Source organism: Alosa sapidissima, chromosome 3 (genome assembly GCF_018492685.1).
Source record: "Alosa sapidissima isolate fAloSap1 chromosome 3, fAloSap1.pri, whole genome shotgun sequence".
In the NCBI taxonomy this organism is placed as follows: Eukaryota; Metazoa; Chordata; class Actinopteri; order Clupeiformes; family Clupeidae; genus Alosa; species Alosa sapidissima.
The window spans coordinates 6094647-6121243 of record NC_055959.1 but is presented as its reverse complement, the minus strand read 5'-3'; the positions used below and the strand labels follow the sequence as shown (position 1 = coordinate 6121243).

The 26597-nt window shown below is 40.4% G+C and overlaps 1 protein-coding gene across 6 annotated transcripts in view; it reads right to left on the bottom strand.

Annotated features, from left to right (window-relative positions):
* Window positions 1-25521, bottom strand: part of si:dkeyp-72e1.9 (syntaxin-binding protein 4) — a 53559-nt gene extending 28038 nt beyond the window's left edge. For 2 of the 6 annotated variants that reach the window (XM_042087765.1, XM_042087767.1), the window contains exons 1-3: window positions 10448-10676; window positions 8258-8331; window positions 3090-3185 (exon numbers count right to left, since the gene is read on the bottom strand). In XM_042087765.1, coding sequence (XP_041943699.1) covers window positions 3090-3185; window positions 8258-8331; window positions 10448-10521 — 244 coding nt within the window. In that variant the 5' untranslated portion in view covers window positions 10522-10676. Of the gene's footprint in view, window positions 1-3089; window positions 3186-8257; window positions 8332-10447; window positions 10678-22945; window positions 23096-24183; window positions 24638-25476 lie in introns of those variants that run through there. The other 4 variants (XM_042087770.1, XM_042087771.1, XM_042087768.1 and 1 more) reach the window with 4 other exon arrangements.
* Between the last annotated feature and the right edge of the window lie 1076 nt (window positions 25522-26597).

Genomic DNA, 26597 nt, shown 5'->3' with positions numbered 1-26597 from the left:
TGTTCAGTGGAAAACTAATTTTATTGGAAATAATTGGAAAATAGTGGAAAATAAATCCCTACAGGGAGAATTCTAGCTGTCCACCAATTAGCCCAAAGTTATCAGATTTGACTGCTTATGAGTGCAGACATCACTTTGACCAAACTGATGAGTCCATATAGTTTCTGTGCTGTAGCAATGAAATTGTATGTGACTAGATTCCACTAATCCTTTTAATTACACCAGAATAGTGTGAGTCATTTTCTGATAGCTACTATTATCAAAAACATAACCTCAAGAAGACCTGAAGCACACAGCGCTACAACTGAAACTCATCTTCAGAGGGCCTCGGAAATCATGTATGTAATGAGCTGTAATACCCTCAGGTTGAGTGACATATTGACCCACTCAAAGATGTCCTGGGGTCTCTCCTGCAGGGTGGCTGTCTCCTCAAACAACCCGTCCTGTTTCCAGGAAGGAAGTGTGAATGTGGGTCAGGACGGGACAGCCTCTGCTTTATTGATGGGCTTTTTAAGGGGAAGGAGCGACGGCTCGGCAATTCTTCCTGTCAGCAGAGCAGGTGCAAGTTCAAGGGCTGTAGTATGGCAGCTAAGCTAGCTGAGTCTGACAGAAGAAAAATTTCCACGGAGAAAATGATTTAGAAGCTGCCTAGTTTTAGATGCCATACAAATTTGTTTATGTGGATTTAGACATTTTTGGGATATCTGTAAATTTATGTCCCAACAGATTTTTGGGCTGTCTCTACCTCAGTTGTTTATCATGGTCTCTGGCAGATTACAAGCGCGAGCTGACATTTATTTGGTTTCTGGCTACTGCTGGAAAAGGTTTGGGTTAGATCAGAAGTCTTTTTTTTTACAAGATTAATCTGTCAGTCAGGTCAGGTGAGACTCTCACTGGCTGGTTAGTACGGTAACAAAGTGTAGTTTCTTCTCTAGATGTGTCATGCAATGCATTTGAGCAATTCCTAAATGATTGATGTGTCTTAGTTGGATACATACACTAGTTCAACAAAAATGAAGCACGCTTTGTGTTTCATAATGTTGGATAAGTGCATTTTATGAATCACTTAATTAGTGATCTCTTTGTAGTCCACAGGAGTCAGGACACCTCAGAGAAGTGAAGTATCACCCCCATATCATATCAGGCAATAGCTTTAATTATGCACTCTAAGATAGTCTAATTAAACAAATGAAATCCTCAGCATCAAAGCAACATTATTCAATCAAGACCTTCGCCCAAGTTGTCCCCATAGAGGAACGTTCTCAGTGTCGCCAGTGAGTCTTTTACAGGCCACAGAACGTTTGCTTTATTTGGCCTTTGCTTTCTTCAAAACGCACACATTTGACATTCTCAAGACCTCTCGCGCCATCATACGTACAGTACATCTTAATAGACCATTGTTCTTCATCATTGCTGTTCAAGATCATTATCGTCCTTTCATTATTGGCCATTTTGTGGTTTCATGCTGTTCCTCATTAAACTTTTGATCACACTCATCAAAGGCTACTGTGCCAACCCCAAGGTTGAGGACAGGGTGAGGAACATAAGGACATTTACACACAGCAATCTAGCTGACAATTTCATCCAAAGTGACTCCCAGTGAAATTAAATAACTCATCTCAGCACTATTTATTTTAATTTGCATATGAGCAAATAAGCACTCTTTTCTTGCATCACGTTCAACTGGATAAGCTTATATTACATGGTTTAGCATTATAGCAATAGAAATGTTTTGGGCACTGTAAAATGCATACTTAGAAACACCAATATATACAGTGTAGTGGGCTAACAGCTGATATTACAGTGCAGAAAAAATATATACCTTGGGGCCACTATCATTCAACCTTTACTTGGCTCCAATTACTTAGTCACCAAATGACTATGGCCATGGGCTTTTCGCAGGCCTTCCTAAAAAGACTATTAAACAGCTTCAGATGATACAAAATGCAACAGCTAGAACTGACCACATTACTCCAATACTTAAGACCCTGCACAATTCTGAGACAAGTCACAGAATTCACTTTAAAGCACTACTGCTTGTTCATAAATCGCTAAATGGAACAGGAACTGTTAGAAAGTATCTTTGCCTTAACCCTCCAGCAGGGGAGTTTTGAACATTCTTTCCATTCCTTTTATAACAAAAGGTTACGTTCAGTAACAATTTAAGGTTCTAAAATTCCATGTTTAAATTTGATGAACCAGAGTGACAGTACTAGCAGTACAATGGTAATAATGCTGGTGAGCACTATTTTGAGCGGGAAAGAGCCTGCAAAGTCCAGCAGGCAGAGGCTTTAGCTGCACTAAACACAGCACACTACTGCACGTGAGCGACTTAAGACTTATGTGTAGGTGTGCATTGTGGGATACTACTGGGCAAGCTGTTGCCGAGAGACTGAGAGTAGGCGTGACTGGGGGAAAATAAACACTCATTCCAATCCACACACAGCTAAAGCTCTGAGGGACTGAGAGAGAGACAAGGAGAGGGAGAGAGAGAGAGAGAGAGAGAGAGAGAGAGAGAGAGAGAGAGAGAGAGAGAGAGAAAGAGATGGTACTAAGCTATGGCATCAGAATAGAGCAGGGTTTTGGATGAACAGCAAGAAGCAGTAATAAGAGCTAGGAAGTGATTTACAGAAACTAAGATTGAAACTTTATTTACCTCCCTTTAGCCCCAAGCCAAACACATATCAAGGGTGCACTGTAGATTGTTCCATCATGTACTCTCCAAATGTTACTTATTTTAACCAAGGCCCTGATTTCAGATGCCTTGATTGATAATAATGGGATTGCTGGTCATCATTAGTGAAAGCCTTCCAAAACCATGTGGATCAAGGCAATTGAATTAAACAACAGCGGCAGCTCAAAAGATTTATTTTGACTAATCAGTTGGATGCAAGGTAAGAATGGCTTGGATTGAAGCACTGAGTGGACATCGATATTACACACATGCGTCTTACATCAAGCATGTTTAAATAGGAGGCATTTCTGGGAACACAGTTTTCTCAGATAATCTGCTTTTCCTAAGATAGATAGATAGATAGATAGATAGATAGATAGACAGATAGATAGACAGACAGATAGATAGATCTTACCATCAATTGAAGCAAGGCCACCTGGTAAAATCCTTTTGACGTAGACTCCAAATTCCTCCCCTGTCAATTCCTTTACTCCTCCTATGACTTTGATCCCTGTGAAAGAGGAATGTTGTTATAAAGGTGGAATATATGTTTATTTTTTCTTTTTGCCACAAAAAATACCACTAAATTTGCCACTAGATTGTGTTCCTATATATTTCTCAAAAAGATAATATTTTCTGTGTTGGTTTGTGGGCAATCAGCAGTCTTTGTTTAAAGGCTTGCCTACATCTCTGCACTATGGGCTCTCTGCAGCAGCATATTACCAGCTTTTCTCTTTCTCCTCTCCTACATCTTTTCATTAGCAGTTATTATCTTTTCTTGGCTGTCTGCTTCAGATGCTACAGCAGCACTGCTTGATACCTGGAGATAGATGCTGGATAGCTAATAATTAAGTTAATCATGCTGATTGGAGTTTCTAGTTTCCCCACGTTTAGTTTCTCAGTTTGTAACTTTAAATGTAACAATGTTTTTACTTCCGAGTCTTGGAAAATGTGTTTCATAATCCATTGGCAATGAATGAGCAAGCAATCAGTGTTAATGATTTAATAGTAACATTCAGGTTTGCCTAATGCAGTTATTATCTTTTCTTGGCTCTGCTTCAGCTGGCACAGCAGCGCTGCATGATACCTGGAGGTAAATGCTGGATAGCTAATAATTAAGTTAATCACGCTGGTCGGAGTTTTTAGTTTGACCAGGTGTTTTTAAAGTTTGTACATAAGTTGAAACTATATCTATATCCGAAACACTGTTTTTAAACGAATGTTCCAATTGTTTACATTGTTTTGGTGATCAATTGGAGCCAAAATCTAGCCTGACGTCATCATACTCAAATTCTAGTCAGAATATGAGTCTGATACTGCTCCATTGGGATGTGATTATGGGGTATGTTTCAACCGATTTTAGTTTGGGAATGTTTGAGAATGTTTCAACCGATACAGGGGGTGAATCATGTAGGAAGAACACCCAAACCATCCTTTTTCTCCAAAATTGCCTTAACATTGTTTTCTGGTCATTTTTTAAAGTTATTATCAATATCTTCTACAACAGACGCCATGGCGAAATCTAAATATCAACCTTCTAGCAACAGCATTTTTGTTAGGGAGAACTGGGATGAATGAAACACGTCATTTACAAAGACATACTGAAATCTAATATTTTGTCACTAACAACCTAGGCTACATCTGTCTTCTGTCAAACACAGTTGCATTTCATTTTCAGCTCTGAACAAAATCATTCAGGGGTTCTTCTGGTCCGAACCGCTGTGGTTCGGGCATAGTTGCTCTACAATGGAACAAGTCCAGACCGAACTTCCCGACCTCAAATGTTGGGGGCGGGGCTAAGTTTGGCTGGCATCCAGGCTAGCCAAAATCGAGGTTGAAATTAAAATTTTATTTAAGGACCCCATGCAACATTTTCAACTTAATAAAACAGTTTAGAAATCATTGTGATGGTTAAATGACCTGTTGCGGCGAGAATGGCGGCTTTCCCTGCTCCATCTACTGTCTAGCGGAAAACCAGCCTTGCAAGATCTGCACTAGCGTCCCAGCAGTGTCTGAATCAAGAAGTCCCGTGAGAAGCGAGAACGAGCGAGAACGAGCGAGAACAAGCAAGAAACACAAAATGCTTAAAATTCTCTGGACATACACACGTCCCCCTCAAGCACTGATTAGCCATGCCGGCTAGCTATTAGATGGCTTAATTCTTTAGATGTTCATCATGGCAGAGCCAGCGAAAAGACCAAAAAGATGTTATATGTGAAATATGCAGCCCAAAGCTGTAGGGGGAGCTCTGTAGAGAAATCGCCGAAGAAATGACTGGAGTTACAGAAGGGCCCTTTATTTGCACAGCCTTATAATCTTCAGTATTTTACCCCTCATGTAAGCCACACTGCATGGAATGATGCATGATACTGGATTTCAACAGGTCCGTCACTACCAAGTTCCAACTAAGGGATTCCAACATGTGGAGAAGTAGGCTAACTTCCATACTTAAAGTAAAAGAGGTGGTTTTGTGACCTGGATGTTTGACTGCTTGGATTTGCACATAAAATCCTTATCCCAGCCCAAGCGTGACTCTTAAGGTCAATCATAAAGGCTACCAGGACTAAAAGCAGAAAACAAAGAATTGTAGTTGGTGCAGTGTCTTATCTCTGTATTAGCAAGGGAGAGGTTGCAGCCCACCTCCGGGCAGTATAGGGCAGGATCTCCTGTGGTGTGGCTTACCCACTCCTCTAACTACTGATTGGTAGGTGAGATAATTAACCCTAACCAGCTTACAGGCTCAGTGTCCAGCAGCACAGAGCCTCCGGTGAGCCAGGATTTAAGGGTGGTCAGGGGTTAATATCTAAGTAGTGCTCTTAGTGGGCTAGCCTAAGAAATCTTAGGTGACAGAAGTGCCACCCATGTTGTGAGAGGAAATTGGTTGGTGGGATCATGTCTCCCTGGCCTCTGTACACTATGTGATGAGTTTATTGGATTGCGGCACAACATACGCACAACATGCACCACCTAATATGCACATCTCCCTGGTAACAAGGCAATCCTATCCCTGTGTTTCTGTGCTGTATGCTGACTGCAGGACTAGTTTCATACACTCCGTTAAGCCTCTCTAGTCATGTGTGTGTGTGTGTGTGTGTGTGTGTGTGTGTGTGTGTGTGTGTGTGTGTGTGTGTGTGTGTAGGTGTGTGTGTGTGCTTGTGTCTGAATTGGTGTGTGTGCATGTGTATGCATGTGTATGCATGCATGTGTTATGTCTGTGTGTGTATGCATGCCTTTATGCAACTGCAAGTGTGTTCAACTGTAAATGCAGGTGTGCACGTGCGCTCTTTGATGTTGTTATATGGCCTAGAAGTCCACAAAGGCTGGTGGATGCTGCTTTCACACAGGCAACCAACCATTCGCCTCACCAGACACACGGTTTCAGAATGAACATCTGAGCTGTGAGAGAAGAGGACTGGGTTGGATCTTTAACAACTTTACGAGTTATTGTTTATGTTAGCGCTCTGAAAAAAAAGGCTCCTAGCCCAGCTGGCAGGCAGCCTGTGCTGGGCATGTCTTCGTTTTTTGTAGTGTATAAATTAGCCTTTCGCATTTAAGATTGTCTTCTGCTCCAGATCCTTACCACACAGGCAATATGTTACTACTCTGTGTTAAGGCCATAGATTTAAAATCTAATTTCTAAGGCTAAATGTTGCTGGTGTAGTTCAAATATTGGACTCTTTTAGCTTTGCTCTCTGCTAGGAGATCTCTGAAGCTTGATCAGAGAGTCTGAAGTTAAAATCCTTTTCAGTCTGACATGAAATTGACATGTGGTAAATGTATTGTATTGGATGTACTGTATTACCTAGATCCCCTCAAATGATCATAACATGAGGAACTGTCTTGACCTCTTCACAGCCTCAGTATCATTTTGGTAGTTAAAAGTATTCTACAAATAAGGCATCCATCAGAGGACATTGAGTAGACCCGTCACATGTTTTTAAACAATGGAATAATTCCAAAGACACCCTTATCTATTGAAAGTCAATCTATTGATTAAGACCAGACAACAGTTGCTACATAAATCTGCTAATATAATACATTCTTGTGTCTGCTGCTGTGGGTTTCATTGAATGTATCACCTTCCCTCCCAGATGTACCGTGCAGCTGTTGGCGCTAGTTATGGAGAGGTCAGAGAGATTACACGTCCTGTTAGGAGACTGTTGTTGCTCATGACACAGGAGTGCAAATGCCCACAAGCTTTCCAGCCGTCTGCCGTGCCGACCTCCTCAAACTCTGTCAAGCGTCACTTGTCTATTTACAGTCCGTTAGCCTTGAGAGTGGTGCTCTTACACTGTGTTTTTTGAGTAGAAATCTGAACAGCCCGACATTCTGGCTATGCGCTCCTACATAGCGTCAAATCACGATAAACAACATCAATAAGCAAAAATTGAGAGGAAGAATATTTATCCCCCACGGATTCAATACACCATTCCTTAAGCCCCACATTCCCTGCACACATAGCAACAACTTCTGTCCCTCCACCAAAAATATCTTCCGCAGCTGGGGTGTGCTTCAGTAATACAACAAATTGTTGACTGTGCAACTGTGACTGTAAGGAGGACAGGTTTAAGAAGCTTAGTGCTGTCCCTGAATAGTGTTTTGATGTATTGTGTTACTAGAGATGAGGTCTATGTGTACATAGACAAAGAGAGAGAGAAAGAGAGAGAGAGAGAGAGAGAGAGAGAGTGTGTGTGTGTGTGTGTGCATGTGTGTGTGTTTGTGCGTCTCTGTGTGTGTGTGTGTGTGTGTGTGTGTGTGTGTGTGTGTGTGTGTGCATATGTGTGTGTGTTTGGCATATGTGTGTGTGAGAGAGAGAGAGCGCAAAAGTGAGAGAAGAGTAGAGAGAGAGAACACAAAGAATGGGGAGAAAAAAAGAACTGTCATCATTTTGGCTTATGGGTATATTCTACCCCACTGCAAAAGCTCAGCCTGGATGAAAGCGTGAACGCTCAAAACGCCTCACCCCTGCCTTTCCCCCTTACACTCGACTCCTCTGCACCCCACCGCTGCTGTTGGGCACCCCAATGTTAGACACCTCTCATCCTCTTTAATATCTCTCTATCCCTTTCTTTCTTTCTCCTTCCCTCTCTCTCTCTTTGCAATGACAATTCTAACGGTTTTCTCTCCCTCCATTTTTGCCTCTCTTTGATTGTGAGCTCTGAAAAAGCTTGATGAACAGCAGGCCGAGTGTCAGAAGGCTCCTGGATCTGCACAGCAGCATTCAGCAGCATGCTCATTATGGCAGTATGGCAACTGTACTCAGATATCATTTCAATTCATGTTTCCCCAATCAAACAAGAATACAGTGCAAAACACACATACACACACACACTGGGCAACATGTAAAAATGGACTGTACTGTAACTGTACTCAGATATGATTTGATTTCAGGTTTCCCCAATCTAAAAGAAAACACACACATGTGGGCAACATGTGAAACCGGACTGTATACTGTAACTGTATTCAGATATGATTTGGCTCAACAGCCGACAGTGTGAAAAGGTGCGGTGGAGTTAGAGAGCGATGATGTGGAAGTCAGGGGGAGCCATTTCAGCCACGGCACACACGCCATGATGCGCTTACCTAATCCATTCTCACAGTCTGTGAATTCCATGGAATGAACAGCTCGGTCGACGCCATATGGACCCATGAGTGTCCTGTATGAGCAGAAAATGAAGAGGAAAAGAGAGAGAGAGAGAGAGAGAGAGAGAGAGAGAGAGAGAGAGGAAGGGAGAGAGAAGAGAAACATTATAATTACTGCTATTGTGTTGTGCTTAAATGTGTTTAAAAGTCTCAGAGGATGCTGAGTCGAGACTCTCAGAAGTGCTATGTGAGGAGCACACAATGAATAGTCATTCAGATTCTAGACACTGGAGTCTGGAAGAACAGAATTGGAATATAAAAGGAACATGAAAGAAAAGGACAATGAGATGATTTTTAAAGATTCATCCTCATGGACACTTGTGATATGCAAGTTGATGCAATTACTACCCTCCATTTGGGAGATTTTCCTCTTGGTGGCGAGTAGTTCAAGGATTTCGACTCTAGACTTGAGACTTCAAAGTGGGGGAAAAAAGCTATTTTTGAAATGAATCACACTTCTTCTCTCCTCTGGTTTTTAATTTGTGGCTTTTGAATAAAAACAGGATATATGGTGCAGATACCCTCACGAGAAGGTCAATCGTCTTATTAGCTCTCACTTCCTCCCACTGCAGCCACCTTAATGCATAAATGCACAACACCATAGCCTGCAACAACATCACCACCACCACATGAAGATGAATGTAATCAGGTTGGTGTGTGTTTCATCATTGCTCTTGTCTTTGAGCCTGAAAGAAAGCAAGTGTAGTTAGCGCACTAATTGCAGGAACCAATCTGCTCCACAGCACTAAAAAAGGCATAGACGGAGAACCCTGCTGTGCTCATAGTCTGCAGGCTATGAGACCAGTGCACTGGACATTCTCGCCCTTGAGCAATCAGCATTAATTTTGCAGGGCGAGTGTCACATAGTGGACAGTCCATTAGAAGGCTGCATAGTCCTTGATGCACACCCTTTGAATCCATGTTGCTTTCTTTTGTAAGATAGTTGTGGCACCATAATAATGACAATGCAATAAAACAAACAAGTAAACAAAAAGTTGTTTAAAGTGTAACCTTGAGCGCTGACTTAATCAGGTGGGCCTAAAGATCAGGTAACTCTAAACTTTTAGATATTTTTCTCAAAAATGTTGCAAAATGCAATCAATACATTATATCACAGGCTCTATCCACTTATTGTCCATTTTCAATTACCTACCACACCTTTTGGTATTGTTAGTGGGTTTTTATTTCATGCACAGCCTAATGAAATTTCCCTCTAAGCAGGATAAATATGTGCAATAATGATAATTGATTGAAGATGTCTGCTGTAATCTGTTGTAATCAGCAATCTGTCATCACTGAATGGTACATATGTTTGGAGAGACAGCCTTTTGGACAGCCCAGTCCATGGCCCCCCTTACTGTCTGAGCTTTTGATTTTATTTTTAATCAGTGACTTCCGCTAAGATTGAAATCCTACTGGTCTGGGTTGGTTATTAGATAGATGTGACATAACAAAAGCCCAAATTAGGACCAAAAGGGCAGATCGAGGAAAATCACCATTACTCATGAACATAATGTGAACAGAGCAATGAAACAAAAATGAGTATCAGCTCATCATCAGCTATGTTGAGGTAAAAATGTTTCATTAATGATAACATAATAAACATGACATAATAAAATGTTCAAATACACAGAAATTAGTATGGAGATTGAACAATTCTCATTTGGAATCATGGCTACATTAGAGTATTTTTTCTTGACCTGCATTTTCAAGTTTAAAATTAAATCAAAAACAGTAGGCTACACACTGATGAATACAGCTCTGTCATTTCGTTGGGTTGTTGTTGCACGTGCACCTGCTGTACACAAAGCCAAAGCCTCTTGTGTCGCCATGGAGAGCTCCCAAGCAAACGCGCGAAACAGAATTTTGTCTGTGACATGCAAAACTTCACTTTCTTGTACAATAGGTTTTGCACACATTCATACAATTGATCAGGACAGAAAAAATTAATGCCTCTTCAAATGTACGAAACAGCTTTTTGCTCATCACAATCCCAGCTGTCGCACGTTATGTCCTCTCGCGCAAAGCTGCTCTTGAACTCAACCCGTATACGCGAAACGCTTAGAGCTCAACAAAACAAACAAAACACAAATTTAACAGCGTCTCAAAAGTAAAAAAAAATCAATTTACCTACTGATGATGACAGCTCCTTTGTACATCACCGAAAATGTGGGCATTTTGAGGGTTTTCCTTATCGACGGCATATAAGTGCATTCTCCGGTGCCTCACCACCGCGCAGACGTCCTCTCTACCGCTGGCCACATGATCCTCTATTACAGCTCTCTAATTCCGCGCACAGTTAACAGATCATCCCAAACATCACTAACTTTGCAGTCAGATTAAATCTTATGCAATGTGGTCACAACTGGGGGGTAAACGTTTACTTAAATGTCTTCTAACTAAACTCCACTCATTAATTTCGGGGAAATTAAATTGCTGTCTTTTTGGAAGTCTTGTAAACGCAGCTTTTCCACCCACTGAACATGGTCGTTCCAAAACAACGCGCCAAGTTCTTGTTGGCTGTGCGTGATATCAGTGGTCTAAGCGCCTGAATTTAAATACAAACCAGGCTAAAAACTCTCTGAGTTCATTATGGGAAAAATATATTTACATTTGTAAAGTCAGAAACGATATGATAGCAATGACATATTCTTTACATAAATGTCTAATGTAATAAAGTAAAAAGAACAAAGCTCAAAAGATGTAATACAGTATGCAATACATTTGCGTTAAAAGCAATACCTGCTATTTAAAATATATTTTATATTTCTCAAAATATAGGGCCTACCAATAATTCAAATTATTATTTATTTTATATGTTTTGTGAGATTAAGTTTACATGTAATAAACTGAATAAACTAAAGAGATCCTTATATTTTATTTCATTTCAGTTTCTGATTCATCATTGAACTGACAAATGGCCTATAACATGCCCCTTAAACACAGAGAAATCCATACTTTAGGTCACGTAATATATTTTAAAAACATATTTAATCCTTAAGGCCATTTGCTGTTACTAATTTTAGCCGACTAACAATGAGAATGATTGTCTGAGGCATTAAACTACATTGCACCAGACAGCTTTACCTCCCTCTATCCAAGTTAGATGTTATATAAGATCTGGATTACAATATGACCAGTGCTTTATTTATACATATATAGCCTAGTGTTCCACTTCAATCAGATTGTAAATCTTCCTCAAACTTAACCACAGCAGACATCAGTACAGGTGTTTTTTTGTTCTGTTTACTATGTCTGGGAGTGGAAACATAAAAGCAAGCAGGCTTTCCATCTGACTATCAGTACAGCACAGGGCTTTGCCTTGCAGTGAGCGGAGTTATACTGTGACGGCACCTGTTCTGAAAGATTACTGTCATTTCTTGCCAAAGCTGTGAACGTTCCTCTTCCCAGCATCCCACATATATACAGAAGGACTGACACTTTTGCTTAAGCGCGCTGTCAACAGCCAAAGCCTCACTCTCATTTAAGTGGACGCATGACTTATGAATAAGGCCCCATGCAGTCCCTGTGAGTGTGGAACCAGCTCATGTCCTCAGAGTGTCTTTATTGTATTGAGGGCTATAATAGAGATGTCATGAGGCCAGGCTAGGGGAGGCACTGGCAGCCACTGGTAGGAGACTGGCACTGCAATTCATAACCTTAAAAACATTCTGAGATAAACATGTAGGCCTAAACAATCTGTTGATACCGCAATCCAAACAATGACTTACAGTAAATACATGACGTGTGGTGGGGTGTTGTGGGGGTACTATCCTGGCTCCGAGTAGTTCCTTAAATATATTCTTAGATTAAAAAACAAAAACAGAAAACTAAACAATCTCGATGGGCTCAAAAGTTCTTAAACTCCATTGCATGGGTAGGAAAATGGATTCAGATGAGAATAGTCACTGTGATATTCTATCTGGTGATGTATTGTACCATGATAAACCTGGTAAGGTAAAACCTGAAAGGTGATGTCAGAAAATTATTAATATGAGAATAGCATACAAAAGCTATTGAGAGACTTCAATAGAAAATAAATATTAAAAGAGGAGACCCAAGGTCTAACTAGAACCAAGGAGTAGGAGCGGAGCACACAACGCTTTAAGTGATTTTTATTAGCCTAGTGCAAACCGACTAACGTTTCGACGCCCATGCGTCTACTTCAGAGTTGTCCTAATATCCCCAGTCTGACATACAGTACTGCCAAACGGTAATCAGGAATTAATGGAGTTTCCTGGTCATTCTGAGTAAAATAAAATAAAATAAAATAAAATGTCCATAAGGAATTATATGTGAAAAAGAACACTCCAACAACAGTTTTTTCCTTACAGTTCTTTGAACTTGATTAATGTCACAAAACGGAGTGGCTGAATATTTTAAGTTACACTCCAAGCACCAAACACGACTCAGGCACTTATGTGGAGTTGTAAAATATTTCTCTGATGGAAACGGAACATATTTCAATCTTAAAGGCTCACCATAAAACACCAATAAATTCTAAAACTGAAAGAGCATAGAACAACCTTGAAACACAATCATGCAATTCCACAGAAGTGTACGAATGAAATATAGTTTCTATAGGTTCACTGTGCAGCACTGTGCTTGACTGAGTGATAAGGATTATTATGGACAAACAAAAGGCTTTAGGTTTCACTATTGTTGCTGTGAGGAGAGGCTTCACATATCTGTGACATACATAGATACATCGTACGTTCCATTTGTACACTTGTGAAATGACGTAACTTCCTTGTCGTAAGAACTCACCGTGAACTGGGGGTCTTTTGATTTGTACGAGATTGCTTCTCGTCACACAACTTTAGGGGGGGTGTCATCGCGTCATTTTGCATTTTGCAAACTTTTTGTTTTTCAATCATCTTACTACTCGTAAGAAGGGCCCTTTTGACAACTGGATCACAGCAACAGACAATGAGTTTATCAGCAGGAATGTGCCTTGTTTAACAACTCACATTTCACCCACGCAATTTAATTCACATATTACAACAACACTGGGAGAGGGACTGTTATTGTTAAAACATATGTTTATTCTTGATTCTCTCCTTTCTCTGCTATCCATCCCTCACAATCATGCAATCTCTCATTCTCTCATTCGTCATTTTTTACATTCATTCATTCATTAACTCATTCCTTCTCTCAGTTTCCAAAAGATACACATTACGTAATAATAGATACACTTATGGTTATGGTTATGGTTATGGATTTAGCAGATGCCTTTGTCCAAAGCGACACATAAATACAAACAACATAATAATATTTCAAATTGAACAGGGAACAGATTAGAATGTAGGTCAAATATAATAAGGAGAATAGTTATAATACACAATAATATCAATTCAATCAATAGCCTAATAAAAAGCAATGGAAAAAAGGGGAAAGGCAATAATAAAACAATAATGTTCATTCAATCAATAATATAAAAACAATGACATGCTAAGACTACATTAAGGAGAATATCAATAATAAACAACAATGTCAAATTAATTAACAGCCCAATTGAAATAAAACAACATTATACAAACCATAACACATAAGCGCTTAAACAACTAAGTATATGTTGAATAGGAATGTCTTTAGACCCCTCTTAAACGACCCAAAACTACCACAGGAACGGAGAGCACTGGGCAATTCATTCCACCAACATGGAACCACTGAAGAAAAGAGTCTGGAATTAGACCCAGTTTTCATGACTGGTCGACACAACAGACTCTCACCAGAAGACCGCAGTGGGCGGTTGGGGATGTAAGGCTTGATTATTGAATTAAAATAACTAGGAGCACTTTATAACACAATGTAGGGTTCCCCCTTTTTCTCAATTTTCTACGAACTGGCTACCCAATTAGTGCTAGGGGGCCACACAATTAGTCTAAAACCGTGCAAAATGGTAATGTTGCTACCCACAACAACAATGTTTCCTAGTGTGATACAGGCATTCTGGTCACGCATCAGCAATGTCAAAAACTCCATTCTACTTATTCTCAGAATGCCGTCAAAGCTGCTTAATAGCCATTATTTTAAGGTGAAAGAACTACACCAGTGGTCCCCAAACTTTTTCTTCCGAGGGCCAGCTCACTATGCCTGGCTCTAAGAGAGGGCCAGAGATTCGGAGTATATTAGTAAACATAAATAGCTTAGTGCTGTGAACAACAGCAGTCTACCTTAGTTGAATATTCCATTACATTTAATCATAGGCTACTGCAATTTAATACCATTATTAGCTGTGTTTATACTGCCATCATGCCATATCAGTGTAAAATGTAGCTCAAATGAAATAATACTAATAAAAAGACTTTAACATTCCCAAAAGTATTAGCAGGGAGTCCCAAAAGTGTATTTTATCCAAAACGTGTGAACTCTGAACTCTGTGTATTTGCATACACAGCTCAAGTTGTGAACAAGCAATATCCTACAAATAATTTGAAGTTCTCAAACTATGAGAGTTTAATGAAGTGCAGGCAAAAACATCTGAAATGACCACTTTCACTCACCTGATGTGAACTTGTGAATTTGTATTAACATTTGAACGAGTGAATAAAAAATAGAAATAATTATCCCAGAAAGTCCCAGAAATATGACTTGACTTAGTTAGTTATTAAAAATTAATTGATACACTTCTAGAATACTTTGAGCACTACAGTTTTTCTCGATTGTTTTGATACCTGTGTCAACTCTGACATCACATTCTCAAAACAGTTAACACCCGTGTCTGAACAAAAGCACTCTGGACAAAATGACTCTCTCAAAACACTTAAAACATGCAGCAAAAGCAAATCTTGCCTTCAAACACTACAACTTGTTGCCAATTCAAAAACACTCTTTAATCAATCATTACACACTGGACAACAAAATGCAAAATCTAGTTCTCAAAATGAGCATTTTTGCTATGTCTGTTCTTTCTCATTTTTCTGGTATCAAAAAAAAACTGTGAAAAGACAAAATGTGCTGAATAAAAAAATAATTTATTCATTCCTCCCAAGATGTAACTGTCATTGTAAGACATACAGCAAACACCTGGTAAGATACTGTAAATTTCATTGACTTTCATCGAAATAGACCTACAGTAAACACCTTTTGTACTGTTTTCTCCACCAAATAGGCCATACAGTACTTTGTCTAAATGTGCATTAGATCCATATTTGCAAATAGCAACACAGAACAGACATCTCTTATGTATAATGAATGATTGCTGATTGAAGAATTGTGCAAAGGAGTTTCACACAGGTGTATCAGAGATTCAGACTTATGCAAGGAATCTATACCACCTGTGAAAAGATGTTTTCCTTTTGTTTAGCATGGGAAAACCAATAGAGTTTGGGGCTTTTGAATGACACCTGTGTTAACTGTTTTGCAAAAGGGTGTGAGAAATGTGTGAACCCAATGAAAATGTGTGAACACATTCGCAAGAGATTACTTCTGCTGTGCAAAGAAAGTAGTCATGAAGACCAAGTGGGTTCTAGTTTACTTAAGCAGGTAAAAGCAATCGAGAAAAACTGTAATGCAGTCAGCCTCTTGCATTGTTTGCAGGTAGGCCTACGTTTCATTCCGTTTTCGATGGCAAACGCAAAACAGCGCCAAAACAACCACCAGTGGACAAAAAGAGTATTACATGTGTACTGTTAAGACTCGCCATAGAGAATGAATGGGGGAAATTACGGAAGTTATAGTTCGGCCCGCGGGCCGTAGTTTGGGGACCACTGAACTACACTGTGTTGCTTTAATGACCATCTCCCACTCATCTCCCTCTCTCTCTCTCTCTCTCTCTCTCTCTCTCTCTCTCTCTCTCCCTCTCTTCCACCTAGTCATGCTTGAAAGGTGGCAATGGAACTGGGTGTGAAATAAAATAAAATTGACACACCATTACATGTGATACATCACCTCGTGAAACATTATCGATAAACTGTATTTGTATCCCCAATCAATATTTTGAAATATAACGCTATGCAATAATTTGCCACTTTTCACTTTTTGTGGTGCAAAGGGACCTGTTAACAACACCAAACATAACGTTGTCATCATTGACAAACATTGTCATCTTGATACAGCATGCACGTGAAGAATTACACTCTTTCAATGACAGGCAACAGAAACAAGTAAGATGACACTATAGGTACTGTAGGTAAGTGGAAAAATGGGATATGGGTTAACTCTGTTGTGACTAATAGAAAAAGTCTTGAGTTTTGTGCCGTGATTTAGCTATTTTGCCTTTTGGAGCCACAAATCATCAAATACATGTTCTTAAAGTTTTTGTGCATGTACTGTTAACTAAGTTAGTCTCATCAACTTGTAAAGAGAAGTTAGAAATCTGTCAAAATGTCCTGCTATTTTACAAAGTATTTTCTCAGTTATTTAATATCTTGGAACCTACACTACAAACAGAATATGTGCATTCTTTCTAGGAACTCCATTTTGCCATCATATAACACAAACTCACAGTACATTTCAACACCACCATCTATTTTTCATGGAAATTATTGTCCGTATGAGGCTGTCATAACTCTGGGCAATTCACTGACACTCAAGTGCATAGCAAACTACTTTGTGCTTCAACCCCCTACCATCACCACAAGTAGTGTGCGAATGCTTTCTAGAAAACACATTTTGCTTTCAGTTAACACCATTGTCATGATATATTTTGAGACTGTCCTCTACTTTTCATCGAAAGTATTGCCTGTTCCATGATGCTGTCACAACTCCAGCCAACTCGCTGACACACTAGCGCATAGCAAGCTAGCACACATAAACACACACACACACACACACAGACACACACACACACACACACACACACACTGGCACATAGCAAGTTACTATATATGTGTTTCCCCTTACTGCAGCTCCTGTTGTGAGGTGTCCTTTGTTCTGAGACTGGAAAGAACTTGAGGCCAGGCTTGAAAAAAAAACAGTTTGAAAACATTTGTTGGGGGGAGCACAGAATAGGACAAGTACCCCAAACATCATGCAATTCAAAGCACATGGCAATGCAACCAGTCAAATAAGAATATATTATAATGGTCTGACAACACTTCAACCATTCTTAGAATAAGAACAAAAATGTGCACTATGCAGTGTAGGCGTTCTTTTGCATTTTGACTGCTCCCAGCCTAACTCTACCTTTAATGCTATGCAAATCCAACCCTTCAGAATCCTCCCTGGTTAGTCCCCCTTCATTCACATTCACACACACACACACACACACACACACACACACACACACACACACTCACATAAACATTATACACACTTGCATGTGCACGCATGCACCCACACACATGCCCACAGAGCCACAATACTCACTCACTCTCTGTGCCCCAAAACCTCTTCATCACAGCATTACAAGCTAAAGCTCTACAACTAGATTAAGGGTTCTCCCTAAAATACTAGTGCAGTCCTGGGTGATACCCTCTGTGACCCGCTCAGAACCGATTAGGGAATAGGGTGTAATTTAGAGCATTGACAGGTCTGTGGAAAAGCTTTAGCCTTACTGTACTCTTACACACACACACACACACACACACACACACACACACACACACACACACACACACGCGCACGCACACACACACACACACACACACACACACACACACAGAAGGACTGCATCATGATTTATTGAAGCTAGAGTGACTTTCATCATTTTGATACAAAACAGCAATATAAATAGCTTGAGATGAACCACATCTCATAAACCTCTATAAAATGCACACACAAAGAAAAAAAAGTCACTGCGTTCTTCTATTTCTCAACCCTTACTAAACACAACACAAACTCTATTGAGTCATTGACTGTATAAATAAGTGTAGAGTGCATTTGATTGATGGTGGCCTCTCCAGCGCATGTCTTTAGGCTGGGGGGGGGAAACACACACTGAGGCCGACTGGACCGCTGTGCACGGTGCTGTTTGTCAAACTCTGTCAGCCTGCCTATTCCAGCCGCCATCCATCATTTGGGGGTGGGGGGGGGGGGGGGGGCTGCCACGAACTGACCACTGACTAATGAAAACAGACTGCATGGTTACATCAGCATATTCACACTTGTTTGTTAAAGCTGTCTTCACACAGTACAGCGTTTTCCTGTGTATGTTTTCTGAGCGCATGACTGTCATGGGTGTTATGGGTTTCTTCACGGCGGTGTACTGCATTGGTTGTGCTGTATATTTTAGTATGTACAGCATATAGCACACTGTAGCCATTTTTGAAGTAGACTGGTTTCAAATTCTATCTGAAGTTAGGAATGTGATCCCTAGATGTCTAGCGATCAAAGGTGCTGCCTATCATTTGTTAAAGAAGAAGAATCCAAAGTTATAGACACTATCCTACAAAAACGTCTCATATATTACTGATGTGAAAGCAGTGTCACGCAGGTTTAATCCATCAAGAGTCTATTTACAGATTTTATCACCAGCAAGGTCAACATGCATACATATATATTTAAACAATCAAATTATCTGTGGACAACCTGCTATTGTTTTTGGGTAACAAAAACTGGGATTATGGGATCATAACAAAGAAATTATAACATGATGACAGGCATACATAAAGAAACACACTCACACACAGCAGCATAGGCAGGGAAACAGAGACTCATCCTTTTTTCTTCCAGCAGCCATGGCAACTACCCCATTGCATCAGAACTTTAATCACCAAATCTGCACAGTGGGTTGTTATCAGATTATAGGATAATCCAGTCCACATTGAAAAATCACAACAGCAAAGTCTGACAGGACTGTGTGCCACGTAGCAATGGCTTTGCCAGACCACTTCCATTTTTTACTCCCAGAACACAGAAGCCCCAAACCATCCCATGCAGACCCACACACACACACACAAACATTGCCCTCCCTAGGCTCTCAGACAGACTCTCGAAGACTGCAGAGGGGGTTTAGCTTAGGAAATGTGCTCAGCTATCATCCCTGGCCACCCACTTCTGTTCAAACGCGTTAATCTAACTCCATGGGCGATATCAGTATGACCTGTTTACAGCGGACACGAGCATTATGGATGAGGGGCTGCCCCCTAAAGGAAAAATCAGGAAATGCGCTTTGCCGTGGGTTCACCCGTGATTGAGGACAGGTGAACACCAGACATTAGTGAGAATGCTACATGTATCGACTCAAGCAAATGTGAACAGATATCAGTGGGCTTGAAGCATGGCCCACTCAGAGCACCTGCCAAACATGAAGACTTAGTCAGAGAAATGGGAAAAGCAAGTCATGAAAAATGCAGTACTTTGCAAAATGGGCCCTACCCTGGGATACTCATTTACCTCTAAGAATTCATTACACAACCTAGAGTTTAGTCAATACTAACACAGTATTTTCACCAGGGGTTTCGCACTTGCTCCTGAGCCAATTTCTTATCAGGGAACATTGTTTATTGGTCAAAATATATAGAGAGACCATATTTAGTGTTTTATAGTGGCTTATGACTTTCATACTGACTATTACAGTTTTTTCAAATTGCTAACACACTAAAATGATGTGTATAGCACAATTATTTAAACTGACACACAGAGAGCAAAACCTCTTCTCAAGTCTCCAAAAGTCTAAACACATTTTACACTCATTTTGCAATTCAAAATGGCACTTTTTAAATGCACTGAACACGGTTCTCTGCATGAGACACAACAATCTGACATAATGTCACGTTTGCCATTTCAAAACACTGCCATTCAAAATGACACTACATGAGCTAAATGGCCAATATAAATATATCTGCTGTGTATATGTTTCAACAGCATGTGTATATCCGCAAATATTTTTTGCGCATGTGAACAATCTGAAGAATTTTCTACAATTTGAACTATTTTAGTATTATGGCAAAGCATGAGATGCTTTTCATTATGCTTTTCGTTATGCCCAACAGTGTGTAGTTAGTTAGACAGAAATCTGGTAATATGAATGAAGTGTGTGCCATTTGATGCAAAAGTTTGATTTTGATAATGCTATGTAGTTTTGGTGTGTTCATGCAGGCTATATGAGGTAATTTGTAGTTTGGGTGTGTTGTTTTGTGTTAAGTATTTTAATAAAACCAGCCTAGTTTGCACAATTGTGTTTTAGCAATTGAAAAAAACTGTAAAGGTTCAAAGACCAAAAATATGTGTCGACAAATTTATTCTATATTGATTTCACACTGACGGTGGGGATCCTCTGAGCAGCATGGTCTGATTAGTATAATACACGGCTCACTGGTAACCAATCAGTCTCTGAGAAATATCAATAACACTACACCAATACCTTTAACACCTCTGTGGACACGCAAGCCAAATTGCTAGCTAAGCAAGAAAACCCCATTAGTTGGGTTGTGAGATAACATGGGTTTCATGAGATAGGTCTGTCAGTCTGTCTGAAGCTGAGCACCCTAGTGGGTGTGAAATGGACAGAAAATCAACAGAAATTAAGTTGTTCCTACTCCAATCAATACCTCCCCCAGCAGGGTAATAGGAACCGAGACCACATGAGAGATTGAACTGACATTGCTTTTGATCTGTTTGTAGGATGTATTAAGCTCTACTGTCAACTCAGGTGTCAAGAATATGATTATCACATTAAGACACACAAATACATTTCAATGACAGACATGGTGTGGTGACCCCACGGTTAGATCATGTAGGGCCATCCACTTAACTGGGTGCTCTATCCTCATGTCACCTCATTCACTGTGACTAGGCTGCGACGGAGAGGCGCATCAAGCTGATCTCTCCCCGTGTTTTGCAGAGAAGTGGCATCGAGCGCCTCATCAACACAAGCAACAGTGCGTGCTATAAAAAGCTGTACCATGACAGTAATCCAGCACTGGGATACATTATCAGATAGAACCCCCCCCCCCCCCTCCCCAGCCACCCAACCGTCACTTCATCAAAACACAACAAGGCAGGATGACCTCCACACGCACCTTACATGCCTGCACTGCACCACCCCGCACCGCACCCTCCCCTCCGGCCTGACACATAGTCGTTTCAAAGACAGGGGATTTTCATCACTGAAATTCTCCCAAAATCAGATGTCTGATCTATGTTGGGAGGACATAGAAATATAACCGTAAATGGGACATGACTCTAGAGCCTTGGGGAAGCAAGATGTGGCACACAACTAATCCTGTCCAATTATGAGCTTACTCTTCAGATCATCCAGGAGGTCAGCTTTGAGGGAAAATGCCTGAATTATAATTATGTTGGATGTTACATGCCGTTGAAATCCAACGCTGCGCCACAAACAAGGTCAAGAAAATCTCTCAGTGTGAAATATTTTGTTTACATGTTGACATATTAATAAAGAAAATGATGACACTGTTGTTGTTGTGATCTTTCATTTCTGAGAGTGATTCATGGTGTGTTGAAATGATTCCTGCATCAGAAATTTGCCATTCCAGTAGAATCCACAGTTGATAAAAAATGAAGAAGAATGCAGTTGATCTGACCGAGAATATCAAACCCCTCAGTGAAAGACTTTAACAGTCAGTTAAAGTAAATTTTGTGATATTTTGGTTCATGAATACATTTTGGATCTACCTCTAATCAACCACTAGGGACAGAGAGATCTGTGTTCGATGGAGCGTAACAGCATTAGGACTACCTTAATATCAAGGATTTTTTATTGATCAAAGTTTCACTTTGCCAATCTTATGAAGCCTCTGGAATGTAAACCTATTTAAATTTGTGTAGCTCTAACATACTGTATTATTGATTGGTTTAGTGAAATGTATTAACTCATTTTGAGAAGTTGATACACTTTATGGATAAATCAATGAGATTATTTTGAAATCAACTACGTACTGTCCATCTGTCAGTAAATATCAAATTGACTGCATATGATCTCTGCTGAAGACCCAGATCTGAGAATCACATCTTAAATAATGTAAACCCGTAAAGTGTTTCCGATGTATGTTCATCAGTTATTACTCATCCATCTTCATCAATATGACAAAATTCCTAGAAACATACAGTACTATTACTTCAAAGAACACTGCAACAAATGTTGTTTAAGAGCCTTGTTTATCAGTGACCTTCAGCAACATAAGATACATAAGACCTAAGGTACAAATCTTCAGTGTAATTCTGATGCATTCTATATTAGATAATATATTATGCATATATAAGCAATAATATGCATACTGCTGTTAGGACCCTCTGGATGATATACAAGGACACCTGAGAAATATCTGACCTGAACATGAATATTCAAATAATCTCATGTCATCAAATGTAAATGTAAATCAGATTTCTCCTTGCTACAGCGGTGCTCGGGGAGCAGTGAGGGGTTAGGTGCCTTGCCCAAGGGCACTTCAGCCATTCTTACTGGTCGGGGATCAAACCGGCAACCCTCTGGTTACAAGCCCGAAGCCCTAATCAGTAGGCCACGACTGCCCCCCATCTTTTGAGAAATCATTAATATCATTAACAGTCCCAAATTCGGAAACATTTATGAAATCAGCAAAGGGTGTAATTTGACTAAAGGTGCCGCCCTGAAACCAAAAACAAGGTAACCCCCAGAATCTGAAAATCTGTAAATGTTGGATGCAACAGCTTCTGTCATTGCATGTGAGTGCTTCTCTGAAGGTGTGTGTCAGATGAGGTGGGTTGAAATGAAGGAGTATACAGTAAAAGAGATCATACCTGCTCTCCATACTGGTGAGGTTATGGCTTTTACTCCCAAAATGAAGACTGCCAAGTCAGTGACCCGTGCCCATCCTCATGCCCTCCACATACAAGCACTGCACTCATACCGAGATGGCACTCTCAGCAGTGTACCCTGGCATTGCACACCTACCCTGGCACAAAATAAAGTAACTTAAAATGTGGGCGTTGGGGTGGGGATGATGCCGGGACAGGGGGAGTGACAGAGCTGAATTGAGGGCTTACATAATTTGCCGTTACCTCTGGCGTCCTTTTAAGCAGGCTCCTCTCCTCTCTGACCCTTTTCCCATTGTCCACACAGGTATTTGTAATCAAAGCACTAAATTTAGCAAGTCACTGGGCAGACTCCTCCATGGGGGACCTAAAGGTGTTAAGTCTTCATCCCACAGAAAGGTTCTATTATGCTGGATTACCCTCAGTGGCTAGCACTGTTCCTACATGTCAGGTGCCAATGGAAGCATGGCATTTTAATCTATAACTTTGAATTGTGTTATGATTTCATTCTAGAAGACAAATGAGCAGGTCACATCTGTTTCCACGTGGCATAGGCCTAACGTGTATTTACATTTCTATTTAAATGGCATACTTCCTTCAACTGCCCATTATTTATTCATTCCGAGTAAATGGCACATAAACATGGCTACCGTCAGAACCAGCATCTTCCTGACAACACGTATGTGTGCCAAACAACAATGTCAACAGTAAATCCTGAGAGCATATAGTTGAAACTAAAAAAAAAAAAAAAGTTTATTGTCGATTTGAATGCTGGACATCTGCTAAACACATTTTGATAACACTAAAAGAAAAATCGAATTTTAAACTAAGGATGCACAAGTGCCGTAACAGTCAACCCTGTCTCCGCATGCCAACGCGCCCTCTTGATTTCACATGTGCGCATTGCTTGCGGTAGGCTAAACTCAGCATTTTTCCGCGCAGTCCGAGCGCGGTCTTCTCAAGAAATACGGATTCTAATTCAGCCTCTCTCTAAAATATTGATAGCCTACAGCATATTAATTGAGATGTATGTAACTTTGAAAAACAATAGTACGCATATCCTACTATAAACTATAATAATCTGTAAGTGGATGAGAAATCCACTTCCATTTCCGTGTGGCAAAATACATCTTAAAAGTGTGAAAAATAGAAGCATAAGTTTTTGTTTGTAAACTTAATTTCAAATCTATGACTTTTCAAGTTTGTAAACATCAATGTCTTACCAGTAAATGAGCGATAGTCCATCAAAACGCTCCAGTTCTTTTCCTAAGGGATTCAGATAGGACATTGCATCCGCAACCAAAGAAGTGCTGAAAAACCTCAGTTCCAACGATACGTTTCGGAAGTGACGGAATTATCCAGAGTAATTTCTCATTGCCATTACTCAGTGTTTCATGTCATGTCAGTGATGAGCCGCGTCCCTCGCGGAGTAACGGAAATGTCAGCGCTCGTTCAACATCAAATCAGTAGCACTGCAGTGGCAAGGCGGGAGAGAGACACTCCGTTACCACCGGTTCCCTAATCTGGCGGACACGTGTTTTTATGCTGACCAGGCCGACTGTTAAACAATATCTGAATCTTGCCTCCTTGCGTAGTCACATCATTTTGACTTCTCACAGCAGAGCTCCATGCGCAGACACTGGCAAAGGGATGCCGCGTCTGCAAAAGAGATGTGAGTGGATGACCGCCTAAAGTTCGTCTAATGCAGTTTATCAGTGACAGAGTCTGGGTCAGGTAGGCTATATGTGTAACGCGCTACGTCAAAAATCCATCTGCCGTTCAGATTAAGATGGGATGAGTAGTTGCTACCTTAAGGTTTAAGATGCACACTTTTGAGCTTTCTAGGCTATGAAGTGGTTTTCGTTAACGGACTATGTTAGAATAAGGTATAACCAGTATACAATAACAGTTCGGTCAAGAGTTACTGTGGAAAGTTTAGCCCTCCAAAAAATAACAGCATTTCATTGAATTTTCTTAGGTTTACACAACACCCAAATGTCACCATGAACACATAGCTATAGCCTACTTCAAAATGGTTGCAGTTTGACCAGAAAGAACCCCTGTTTGCAAATCGAGGCGGAATCCTGGAAAGGGCAATCGAGATAGGCTATAGATATTCATAAATGTTTATTAATAAATATTTACTTTTGGTGTTTTGTAACGGCATTGATTTAAGTAGCCTACGCTATAACTGTAACAACATGACATTTAGGCAACATTACACATAGAAAAACATGCATTGTATACAATGCTTTACATGAATTTCACAATGTATTGAGAATGAACTGAGGGTACCCTAAAAACACAATTCTGACCCACTCCTTTACAGGAAGAAATTGCATCAGTTTTACTTGGTCAGCTCTCATCCAGTCACCAGGTAGATGCCAAAGTAACCTTTACTCTTGTGGCAACTGTAAAACCTTCCCTCCATATGTTCCCTGTCTACCTCTTCTGCATACGCAAGACTGAACATATTGTGTCCTCAATGCCAGGTTGTAGGGTATTCTCCAACCTACCTGGAGCCAAGCCAGTAGAGACACCTTGTTTAAGCTGAAGCTGTAAAACCTGTGTGTCCATTAGTCGCTGTCCAAAAATATATTCACAGGTCATTCAGTGTTTCCTAAACTCTTCTAAACAATGTATTGTCTGTTGACAGAATATACTTCCTTCTCCAGTTTTCATTGTTCTATTTTAAGATGCTCTGCTCATAATTCCTAGTAAATCACATGCAAAACAAATTGCAAAATTGAATTTATCTTTGTCATTATTACATTTACCTGTGCTCGTTAAATGATGGGAACACTTGTTGACCTCATCACATGAGTAAAGATGTCTGAGGATCTAGGCAGCGTATCATAATCTTATTCATTAAAAGACTAAATTGATCTGAGATTAACAGCACAGGGGACAGTGCATAACAGAAGAGAGCGCATTTACATTTATCAGACACTAATTGTCCAAAGTGACTTACACATGTCAACTATATTACAAGGGATTACATTGTCCCCGGAGCAACTTGGGGTTAAGTGCCTTGCTCAAGGGCACACAGAATGCTGGAAGCCGGGAATTGAACCCACAACTTTCAGACTGCTGCACGCTAGCCCAGCTCCTTTTACACCATGTGTACTATCACCGCTCCAGAGAGCAGGCTTTCAACCCGCCATCTAAAATGACCGTGTGCTTCGCTGCGCTGCTGTCGGGTTGATCACTTCACACTCCTAGGCGGCAGGCAGTAAGGACTCTGTGTCAGGTCCCTCAGGTGGAGCTCCCTCTGGTGTTTAAAAGGTGTCCCTTCTGTCTGGCACTCCCTATGCTGCGGGAGTGGAGCCAACAGCTACTTATTGCCCTGTTTTTGTTTCACACTCAAGTAGGGGAAGCTCATGACAAGTCATTAGTGAGATCTGGAGTGTGAGAGTGTATGTGTGCGTGTGTCTCTGTCTCTCTCTTTCACTCTGAGTGAATGTGTGTGCATCCGTGTGTGTGTGTGCGTATGTCTTTGTGTGTCCATATGTGTACATGAGTATGTGTGCCTGTGTGTGTGTATTTGTGTGTGAGTATGTGTACATCTGTGTGTGTGTGTGTGTGTGTGTGTGTGTGTGTGTGTGTGTGTGTGTGTGTTCATATGTTTGAATGGCCA